The sequence below is a fragment of the Gastrolobium bilobum genome, unplaced genomic scaffold, assembly GCF_033153095.1.
Source record: "Gastrolobium bilobum isolate Gb01-03AN ecotype WA unplaced genomic scaffold, APGP_CSIRO_Gbil_v1 utg41733, whole genome shotgun sequence".
NCBI lineage: Eukaryota > Viridiplantae > Streptophyta > Magnoliopsida > Fabales > Fabaceae > Gastrolobium > Gastrolobium bilobum.
In genome coordinates, this window is record NW_026895357.1 from 1 (window position 1) to 12358 (window position 12358).

General features: G+C 45.0%; 1 protein-coding gene across 1 annotated transcript; it reads right to left on the reverse strand.

Moving 5' to 3' along the window:
• Window positions 1-681: 681 nt before the first annotated feature.
• On the reverse strand, window positions 682-2469 carry LOC133306915 (uncharacterized). The gene has a single exon (XM_061507312.1). It carries the CDS (start codon window positions 2467-2469, stop codon window positions 682-684), a length of 1788 nt encoding a protein of 595 aa, XP_061363296.1.
• Window positions 2470-12358: the final 9889 nt, after the last annotated feature.

Below are 12358 nucleotides of genomic sequence, written 5' to 3' on the forward strand. Positions count from 1 at the left end.
CAATCGGGTAAGTGGCAATACCCACTTCGAGAATCCTTCAATGAATCTCCGATAGTATCCTACTAGTCCAAGGAAGCTCCTTATCTCTATGACAGTCTTTGGTCGTTCCCAATCCACTACTGCTTCAATCTTGCTGGGATCCACTGCTACTCCTTTCTCTGAGATTACATGTCCAAGAAACTGAATCTCTGGCAACCAGAATTCACACTTTGATGGTTTCGCATACAGTTGTTTCTCCTGCAATACTTGTAGCACAATTCTCAAGTGTTCTTCATGCTCCTCTTTTCTCTTCGAGTATATCAGTATGTCATCGATGAATACGACCATGAATCGATCCAAGTAAGGTTGGAAGATCTGGTTCATGTAGCTCATGAATACTGCCGGGGCATTAGTCAATCCGAAGGGAATGACCAAGTACTCATAGTGCCCGTATCTTGATCTGAAAGCTGTCTTCGGGATGTCCTCCGGTTTGATCCGGATCTGATGATATCCCGATCGAAGATCAATCTTCGAAAACACCTTTGCACCTCTTAACTGATCAATTAAGTCCTCGATACGAGGCAATGGGTATTTGTTCTTGACAGTCACCTTGTTGAGTTGCCGATAGCCTGTGCAAAGTCTCATTGATCTGTCCTTCTTCTTTACGAATAGAACTGGTGCTCCCCACGGGGATACACTGGGTCAGATTAAATTCTTCCCTAGCAGGTCTTCTAATTGCTTCTTCAATTCTACCAATTCAAGGGGAGACATACGGTAGGGTGCAATTGAGATTGGTCCAGTCCCGAGAATAAGTTCAATAGAAAACTCCACTTCCCTTTCAGGGGGAAAGGTGGTAATGTCGTCAGGAAATACATCCTCGAATTCTTTGACCACGGGAATGTTCATCAACGGTATCTCGCTCGCACCTACTAGACCGGCTATTAGCATGAAAGTGCAATCTCCTGATTCGACTGGTGGAGTATTGGGGAGTGGAGTCCCCATCATGTCCCCGCCGACTATTATACTTCGGCTGCTACAATCAATTAGTACGTGTTGTTTGGCCAGCCAATCCATTCCCAAAATCAGGTTCAGTTTGGCTAAGGGGAGGATTATGAAGTCTTGGTTGTACTTCTTTCCTTTGTATCTGAATTCTACACTTCTACACATGAAGTGAGACACTGTCACTTCCCCCGTCGCAGAGGTGACTTGCATAGGGGATTGCATTGGGCTCATAGTTAGGTTAAAGGCTTTTCCCACATAATCAGCAATGAAGGAATTGGTCGCACCAGAGTCAAATAAAACAGATAGTTCTTCATCACATATATTGATCGTACCTTTAACTAGTTCGGCCGCCTGGTCCGCCACATGTTGATCCAACGTATAAACTCTGCCCACTCTTGGCGCCTCAGCGGCTGTCTGTTGTTCTCCCCATTGTGGACAATCTTTGATGAAGTGTCCTTCTTGGCCGCACTTGTAACATTGTGTCGACCCATTCAAACAGTTGCCGAAATGGGCCTTCTTACATTTGGGGCAATTAGGAGCCCTGTTTCCATTTCCTCGAGGATTCCCGGGCCTCTTGAACTTGTTACCATCATGCCTAGGCTTCCACGGTCTGCCTCCGCATTTTCCTCTCCATTGTCCATTCTTAGCCATCGGAGCTTTGGTTCCAGATCCGCTGGTCTCTGCAGGCTTCCTTGCTTGCAATCCTATTGCTTCCACCTTTCTACATCTGTTCACCAGGGGGGCTAGGTCACAGGGGTCGTTGCCAGCTACCAGTTCCGCAATCCTAGCGGATAAACCCCTTTGAAATTTTGTTGCCAGAAAGTCTGGCATGGGCATAGTTCCTCGGTAAGTTGCCAGTCGGAGTAGTTCGTTGAATTTAGCATGATACTGATCCACCGTCATGCTTCCTTGCACGAGTCGATCAATCTCGCCTTGCTTGCTAACCCGGATTGACATCGGGAAATACTTCTCCAAGAACATTTCTTCGAACATGGCCCACGAAATTGCCACATTTTGCATCACCAAGGGTTGGGACGCATTAGCCCACCAATGATGGGCGTCTCCTTTGAACATATACACTGAGAACAGCACCTTTTGATCATCGGTGCATTGAACCGCTCTGAATATTTTGTCCATGGCTTGTAGCCACTGCACAGCTACTATTGGATCGTGTCCTCCTTGAAAGGAGGGCGGCTTGTGCTTCCTAAACGTCAGCAACAGATCTTGATTATTTCGGCCAGCCGCTCCATGTTCTGGCAGCGGTTGGGGTCCACCACTACCGGCTCCTCCAGTGCCTAAGCCACTTGCGACGTTATTATTATTGGTCGCGTTGTGAGGGTGGCGCCTGATTTCATTCAAAATATTCTGAAACATTTCCCCTGCATTAGTCTGCATCTGGGTAATGGTGTCCCGTAAGGTGTTAATCTGGCCTTGTATGTCCTCGGGTCCTTGCGGGTTACTGCGAGTAGGTACCCTACGTGGAGGCATAGTGCTGCACATATGTTACAGGTAAAATAATGGAGTTAGAGCGTAATTCTCATCCTAAAGATCAGAAATTTGCTCTGATACCATAAAAATGTAACACCCTTAATAAGGTCATCAAAGGTGTAACATTGCTTGACATTCAATGCGCGGAATCCATGTACTTAAGCGTGGTTAACTTAAAATTTACTAATGGGAATTAATTTCATTCTTTTCCCTATCTTATCTATTCGTCTAGTCATGAGTTTCTCTATTTCTCTGTCTACGGCCTACTTATAAGTTAATCTCTACTTGGTTACCCTGCTTATACTTATGCGCTATTTTAGGGGCTCACTTACATGATCATAATTTTAGTGTTGACTACTATCCAGTAGGTAGTTACTTAAGTGTCTTATGCGGATAGTGGCTGATGTTACTTAATCTTTCCTACTCAATTCATAGTCCATAAAACATAAACATCCCAAAATATCGTACTTCAAACGCATATAAAATGTTCAAAATAGTCTAAGTGGCATAGTCTATTACAGTCATCCCAAATTAGAATTTAGGTACACCCTTAGTAAGGTGCATCTTCAAGCCACATGGGCCCAGCTAAAGCAGATATAATATAGTCTGCCTCCAAAAGCTTTCCTTCCGATAGTAAGTTCATAAATTTCTCCAATAGCTTGGAGTCATCATGAACTGCACGTGGCTGAGCAGGTTCCTCTTCAACTCATATCAACCTCTTTCCCTGCCTTACCCATTTAGTCATTTTTTTCCTGAAAGTGGGTTTCCCCAAAGAGGGGTGAGATTGGGGGTCTCAGTAAGGACTCACATTTGGAGCAACCTCCAAACCATGAAGCTTACTGCTGCAATAGTCACATAATAACATGTACAATAATAGAATGGCAAAACATTGGAAACATCGTTTGGAAAATAATCATGCTTTCATATCATCATACCAATCCTGCCATGGCAATTACTCTCCATGGTCTTATGGACGAATACCCAGGGTCCTCGTCAGGTTGCCTCTGTGGTATTAGTGCACAGGCCATCTTACAAAACTTAGTTCCAAACAACCAAACATATCATGTAATGCATCATATAACATATTGCAGTCAAACCTCACTTTAACTTAAAGGGGTGGCAACCATAGGGTAGCCGCTTCAACAACCATAAATCACTTACTCTTTCTCGCTTTGTAAATTCTTCCCGTAGGTGGTGGATTCGGCCAACTGAAGGTCCTAGTATCTTGGATCTCTTTTCAAGCTTTGGTTTGTCCTAGTCACATATTCAACCTTAGTACATGGTTCTAAAATTAAAAGATCTAAACTTTAATATCCTTCATGTCATAGGTTCGGCTCTCTAAGGATGAAAATGCCTAGGAGATAATTTTTACTAATTGTTTTCATGCATAAGTCATATTCTATGGCATACATTTCGGCCATACATCATGGTATTAAGAAAACATTCACATATTTCCCTTTTAGGCTTATTAGGGTTCGGCCATTTAGAGGGTGCATACCTAGGGATAATTTTGATAACATGTTCATGGGTTTAATACTCATCAAGTTCGGCCATTTAGGGTTAATGCCATTTAGGTGGTGATTCTTCAAGTAATGCTTTCCTACATGTTGTTTAAAAACATTTACTTCAACACTTTTCATATTACCTTAAAGAACATATTCAATATCTAGTAGGGTACATATATATTCGGCCATTTAGGGTTAGGTTGCTTAGTAAATATTGTGAATATTTAGAGGGTGCATGCATACCATTGAGGTTCGGCCACTTAGAGATGATATACTTAAGAGGTGATTTAAAGATGAAAGATGCATGCATGGCTTTATTAGTCCAAGATCTAGTCATATAAATTAGTTAGAGTTCATTCTACTCACTTGAAGGGATGAAGGGCTCATGAAATCTTACCTCAAAGATGATGTCTAAAATATAACTCCAACTTGATCTTCAAGGAGTCCTCTAGGGTTGGGCGTGGCTTCCAACAACCTCTTGGTTTCTCTCTACACGAAGAGAGTGGGAACTTAGAGATCTCTAGTTTCTTCCAAACGAAAATGAGATGAAGCTTTTACCTTACCTATGTGGGTGATGGAAAGAGAGTTTGAAGAGCTTAGAAAATTTTTAAGGTGATCTTAGGTCCTAGTACTTGTTATGGCCGAGCTTAAGAGTAAAGGAGATGAAGTGTTTGAGTGTTTACTTGCTGGGCTTGATGAGGAGAGAGATGGTCGAAGTTAAGGGAATAAGGAGAAGGAAGAAGTCCTTTATCTTGTTGCTTGGTGCTTCGCGGCCTTAGGGGGGAGGAGGAAGCTCCTTGCTGGATCTTTTATTCAAGTCTTGCAATCATTTCCTTGAGATATTAGGTTATGACTTGTGAGTGTATAGAAAGCTATCTACATGCATTGGGTGAAGGGTACTTGAGTGTAACTTATGAATGTGGGGGAAGTTATCAACATGCATTGGTGGTGAATGGTGTTTGGGTGTGGAGTGTGAACAATCTTTCCTTGTTCTTTGTTGATGGCCGAATGTGTAAGGAGGAGAGGTGATGCATGTGTTCCACGTGGCACTTGATTCAAGGAGGGTTTGAGTGTGAATTTGCACTAGGGTTTCTTGGCTCCTTGAGTGATGTGGCCGTGAGGAGTGAGAGGGATTTGGTCATGTGACTTCCCTTGGTGACCGTGTATGCCTAGGGAGGAGGAAGATTTGACCTTGTAAGATGGCATGCATGGCTTGAGTGTGTAAGAAGAAAGTTTCCCTTTTCCTTGTCATGAGTGCGCCCTCCAAGTTGTGTAAGGAGAAAAGGTGAGTTGCTTTTTGGAGAAGATCACATGCATGGTTAAGGCTTGGAGTGTGGAAGAAGCAATCTTCCTTTCTCCATCATTTTACGTCATCCAAGGTGGGTATGGAAAGTAGAGTTGCTTTTGGAGAAAGGAAATCACATGCATGGTTAAGGCTTGGAGTGTGTCTTACTCAAGCTCTTACTTGTCCATTCCTTCCTTAAGTGGCGCTTAGGAAGTGTGGAAAGCAACACCACTCCCTTTTCTTCTTGTCATGGCCGAGTTTGCCATTGTAGGGGAGGTGGAGCTCATTCAAATTCCTCCAATCATGTGATGACACCTCATCTAGGGTTGTTCCTTTGAATTGGGTTGGGCTTGGTGAGTGTCTTGGCCCATTAAGTTAATAAGTGTTGGACCATTTGTAATTGGGTCAAGGCTAGGTGGTGTGGGCTTGGATCTTGGTCTAGATACTAATTGGGCCATTTCTTATAAAATGGCCTTGCATTGCTTTGGGCTTAAATCCTTTAACTTAGTCATATTCTTAGTAGGTTGGGCTTTAACTTTATTTGGGCTTTAACCCACATTGGCTAAGTTATTAATTATCTTATTTAAAGTGTGTTCTAGCTTAGGACTAATGTTGCTTAGTCAAAGCTACTCGTTCACTGAATATGGACTTGATCCTTTTTCATTTCATTTCATTAGGCTAATTTCGAGTACAAGATTTTTGGGTTATTACAACCTTGCTCCTCAGCTGCTTCTCGCCACGATCGAGGATCTTGAGTGGTCCGACGGGAGTCTTTAGGTTCTCCTGAACCTCCACGTCATCAGGTTGCACCACGTGCGAAGGATCTGCTATGTAATTCTGAAGCTGAGACACGTGAAACACGTCGTGGATGGTGGCCAAATTCGGAGGCAAGGCAAGCCGGTAGGCAATAGGTCCTACTCTACCAAGAATCTGGTATGGCCCAATATATTGCAGGCTCAGCTTCCTCACTCCGAGTGCCCGACCAACACCGGTGACAGGTGAAAGTCTCACAAACACGTGCTCACCGTCACTGAACTCCAGTGGACGATGCTTGACAACATAGTAGCTCTTCTGGGGATTCTGCGCCTGCTTCAACTTTTCTCTGATCAACAGGATCTGCTGGGTGGTATCTTGGACAAAGTCCAAGCCAAAAAGCTCCTTGTCTCCAACCTCAGACCAGCAGGTAGTAGTCCAACACCTCCTACCATACAGTGCTTCATAGGGCGCCATGCCCAGGCTAGCATGAAAGTTGTTGTTATACGAAAACTCAACCAACGGAAGGCACCTATCCCATGCCGAGCCCTGCTCTAACGTGCAAGCCCGCAACATGTCCTCCAAGGTCTGGATGGTCCTCTCAGTCTGTCCATCAGTCTGAGGGTGATAGGCGGTACTCAATCTCAACTGCGTACCAAAAGCCTCCTGCAGTGCCTCCCAGAACCGAGATGTGAACTTCGAGTCCCTATCACTGATGATACTCTCGGGCACCCCGTGAAGCCTCACAATCTCGCGAACATAAAGCTTGGCCAACTGCTCTGTAGTGAAGCTCACCTTCACTGGAAGAAAATGGGCAGACTTCGTTAGTCTATCCACAATGACCCAGATAGAGTCATGACCCGCCTGAGTCTTCGGCAATCCCACCACGAAGTCCATGAAAATACATTCCCACTTCCACTGCGGTACTTCAAGAGGTTGAAGCTCACCGGATGGTTTCTGATGCTCGATCTTCACCTTCTGGCAAACCAAACACTTAGACACAAAAACAGCCACATCTTTCTTCATGCCCGGCCACCAGAAGTTCTTCTTCAAGTCTTGATACATTTTAGTAGCACCATGGTGGATAGAAAACTGGCCCTTATGGGCCTCTGCCATAACCTCATCGGTCAACAGACCTCGAGGAACCACGATCCTCTGTTGAAACAAAAGAAGTCCTTCATCTTTCCAAGACACATCGTCTTGGTTCTTCACATAATCCAGACACTCTCTCTGAATCTGTGCCTCTTTGATCTTTTCTAACAGCTCATTCATGATGTCTGCTGCTTCCATCTCGAGAAGTGCACTCCCACTCGGAGCGGTCACTTCCAGGTTTCGAAACTTCTCAACCACATCAAAGTTACCAAGTAACAAACTGGATGAGCTCCCGGGTTTCCGGTCAAAGCATCAGCTACCACATTGGCCTTGCCAGGATGGTACTTCAACTCAAAGTCGTAATCCTTTATGAACTCCATCCATCTCCTCTGCCTCATGTTCAGCTCTTTCTGGTCGAAAAGATACTTCAAACTTTTGTGGTCACTGAACACCACACACTTCAAACCAAAAAGGTAATGCCTCCAAATCTTGAAAGCAAACACAATAGCAGCCAACTCCAAGTCATGAGTAGGGTAGTTTTCCTCATGAGGCTTCAGCTTCCTCGAAGCATAGGCAATCACTTTGCCCAACTGCATCGACACACAACCTAGCCCCTTCCCGGAGGCGTCGATGTAAAGCTCAATCTCAAGCGCAGGATCAGGAAGGACCAACACAGGTGCAGTAGTCAGTCTCTCCTTCAACTCCTGAAAACAAACCTCACACTCGTGAGTCCACACAAAAGGAGTCTCATTCCGGGTAAGACGAGTCAAAGGGAGAACCATCATGGAGAAACCCTTGATGAATCTCCAATAGTAACCTGCCAAACCCAGAAAGCTCCTCACTTCCGTAACTGTCTTGGGCCTCTCCCAATCCAGTACGGCCTCGATCTTGTTCGGATCCACTGCAACTCCTTCAGCAGAAATCACATGCCCAAGGAACTTCACAGACTTGAGCCAAAACTCACATTTCGAAGGCTTCGCATACAGATTCTTCTCCTTCAGCACTTGCAGAACAGTTCTCAAATGCTCCTCCTCCGTCTTGGAGTAAATCAAAATATCGTCAATGAAGACGATCACAAACTGATCCAGGTACGGCTGGAAAATCCTGTTCATGTAATCCATGAACACAGCAGGTGCATTGGTGAGTCCAAACGGAATCACCAAATACTCAAAATGATCGTATCTCGAACGAAATGCGGTCTTAGGGACATCCTCCGGCTTCACCCGAATCTGATGGTATCCGGACCGGAGATCAATCTTCGAATACACGCAAGCACCCCTAAGTCGATCCAACAGATCATCAATCCGAGGAATAGGATACTTGTTCTTGATTGTCACCTTGTTCAGCTGTCTGTAGTCGGTGCACAATCGCATTGTCCCGTCCTTCTTCTTCACAAAGATGACCGGTGCTCCCCACGGAGACACACTTGGTCTAATGAAATCTCTCGCTGAAAGATCCTCAATATGCTTCTTCAGCTCTGCCAACTCTGGTGGCGAAATCCGATATGGAGCTAATGAAATAGGCCCCACACCAGGCAACAGATCAATGGAGAACTCTATCTCCCTCTGTGGCGGAAACTCAGGAATCTCCTCAGGAAACACCTTGAGGAATTCCCTCACCACAGGAATGCCAATGATATCCTCCTGTGTCCCACTCACCAAACCTCCCAACATGACCTATCCAAATGCCCCAGCTTTCAAGGCTCTCCTAGCCTACAGCAAAGAAATGTATGGCGAGGAACTAGTTATGGAATCACACGAAGACATCACCACACGCTTGGCACAACAGTCAATCAATGCACAGTTCCTGGACAACCAATCCATGCCCAGAATAACCTCCAAGTTAGCCATCGGCAATCCTATCAGATCTACCGAATACCCACGGCCATCCCACTAAAACACGACATCTCGATGTACAGTGGTAGAATCACACTTTTCTCCGGTGGCGATGGTCACCTGCAACGGTGGAGAAAGCACAGACATGGGCAACTCAAGCCCCACAGCAAGCGGGGTTGCAACAAAAGAATGTGTAGCCCCAGTGTCAAACAAGACATCAACAGATGATGCACCAATAGTAACAGTACCTCTGACTAAGTTCAGAGCTCGATCCGACTGCTGACGATCCAGGGTATAAACACGCCCAGTAGACAGTGGCACTGCCGGTGCCGAAGTAGGTGGAAGGGGAACCATCTGAAGTGGCACTGCCTGCACTACAGTAGCTCTCGCCGTTGACGACGGACAATCTCTAGAGAAGTGGCCCTCCTTGCCACACTGAAAGCAAATCAACTGGCTGGTAGAACACGACCCAAAATGAGTCTTCCCGCATCCCGAACACTTGGGAGCAGGAGGTCTTGCTGCACTCCCCTGAGCAGAAGTCCTCTTAAACAGATTCGGCGCTTGCCGAGCCGCCAACTGCTTTCCCTTTCCCTAGTTCCCAAACTTCCTGTCCCTCCAAGAAGTGGAACTACCAGCTACTACCTTCGTCGCCTCTGCAACCTTGGCCTTCTTGGCCTTACTCGAGCTGTAGAAGTCCTCGATATCCCGACACTGTTGTACCAGTGTCCCAAAGTCTCTCGAAGCAGAACCAACTAGGTAACCAGCAATATCCTCACTAAGTCCCCTGCAAAACTTAGCAGCCAAGAATGTCAGAGTAGGCCTCGTCATCCTGAAGTGTGCAAACTTCACCAACTGGTTGAACTTGGCCAGGTACTCGTCAACAGACAACGAGCCCTGAACCAACCTGTCAAACTCTCCCTGCTTCCTCTCCTGAGCACCGTAAGGGAAATACTGCCCCAGAAAACAATCCTCGAAGAATTTCCAAGTCATCACATGGCCCTGCATCTCCTAGACATGAGAAGTGTTCATCCACAACTCATGGGCATCGCCCTCTAGCATATAGGTAGCGAACATCAGCTTCTACGGATCAGTACACTGAATAACTCGAAAAATCTTGTCCAACGCCTGTAGCCAACGCGCCACAGCAACAGGATCATAAGATCCATCAAAGGTAGGTGGCTTATGCTTACGAAAAGCATTCAGCCGGCGATCGATCTCATCTTGATCCTCAACAAAAACAGGGATGGTCTGCATGGCCCCCGTAAGGTGACTGCCATCACCCATCTGACTCTGACTGTCGTCCTGCACACTAGGTGGAGGCGGAGGCAGTGGCGGAGGAAAATGGCCAACAGCAGAACCAGTCTTCAACTCCTCCAACATGGCTCTCATCATCGTCATGTTCGCCAAATGGTTGGCCTCCAACACATCCTCAGTGGCCTTTCTGTTCGCCTCTCTGACGGCATCCAGCATGGCCTGGTTTTCCATTCTCGTGGCCTCCTGGTCGGCTTGTCGGGCCGCCTGCATCTCAGCCAATGCAGCCAGGACCGGTCGGGTTGACCCTCATCAGTCTCTCGTGTTATCCTGGATCCTACCATGACTCTGCACAAGTTACACAAATTATGAGTTGATCAAGCCCACGCAGTGTGATTACATATGCATCATCATAACAAAACCCAACAGAGCAAACACACAAGACAGACACAACCAAACATCCTAATCATTGCAATACATACAGGCTTTTCCCTTGAACCGTCGCTCTGATACCATAAAATGTAAGACCCCGTGTATACCCGATAATGTTATCATACTATCGTATTAAGCTGCGCTTAATTAAAAATGCGGAAAATCTTTTTCTTTTCAATTATGACGTCATTATACCTAGCCAAGTTGATTACTTAATCAATTTCATAAAATATCGCCTGTATGTATATTGCAATAAGACATCTAACTGAAATACCTCAAAATATAGATATAAATGAGTATCTAAGTCACGACATTACAACACGTAATCCGGACAATATCCTGATACATTATTACAACTCCAAATAAAACAAGACATAATCAAGTCTATGTGGCATGGACAATCCCCATGCTCACCAAATCAACAGCATAACCAACAAGGTCTCAACATATAAATCCATAAACCGAAGCTAAAAGCATAAGACAGTAAACAGAATCCACATCCAATCATAATAGCATAACAGCATATCAGCATAAACATGCAACGTCTATCAGCTAAGCTCTGGCCTCCTTCCACTAGAGGTCTCAACCCCCGCATTACCTGAACCTGAAATAAGCATTCCCCAAACGTGGGGTGAGATCTCTAAACCAGAAATCTCAGTAAGACAAGGGGTCCTCAAGGATCTTCCACCCCAAGCTCACTTACATGTGCAATATAAGTTCTAAAAGCAGTAATATCAATATCAGTTCCAAAACTATGCAGTGCAACAGATATTCATACCATGTGTGTTTAATACTACTCTACTGGGCAGAGAAATGCAGGAATACGTCTATACCTACATGTAGTACAAGGAACATCACTTGCACCTCACCCACAGCCCCACCATCTTATATGTACCACATACTCAGGCTTACCGTATAGGTGGAACACCACATGCATATCATAAAGGCACTAGCATACAACAGCTCAACAGCATTTCCAAAATATCAAAAGCATGTAACACAGCATACATATAACCATACCCCCATGGGACATGGTGGAACCACAACATGGCTAAACTGAGGACACGAAAGCTTACCTTGCAAGCTAGCTATCCCAGCCAAGAGTCCATAATATCAAAGCCCAAACACAACAGTATCACAATCTGTTATGGACCAATAATACATCATTAATCAAACTCTACAAGCATACACTTAAAGACAACGTCTTTCCTTTACGTTTTACGTCTTAAGGCTTCTAACAAAGCCACAAGCCCTTAATCACATGATTCTGACTTAGTTCATTAATTACATAAGTTCCACTTCATCAATCTAGGGTCCACAAACCCCCAATAGCCTACTGTACACACAGCACAACTACTGTTCTACGAAATCCCAGAATATCCGGATATTTCTCGGGGGCATATCCGGATATCCAATATCCGGATATCTCTCTGGCAATATCCAGATATCCAATATCCGGATATTTCACGATCAGATATTCGGATATTTCACGACAGAATGCAGTTTCTGCATTTTGCGAAGATATCCTTCAAAGGTTCCATTTTTACCGATTACAGAAGCCTAAACATGCATTTCTAGGTGTGTTTGACATTACCCAACGTTAGGTTATCATCTTTTAACCATTACATGCAAAGACACCACCTTTAAGCCATAAAAACTCAAGATCATGATAAGGTAACTCACCCAAAGCTCAACCAGCCAACAAAAGGTGCTCTTGGAGCTCACAAGACAACTCC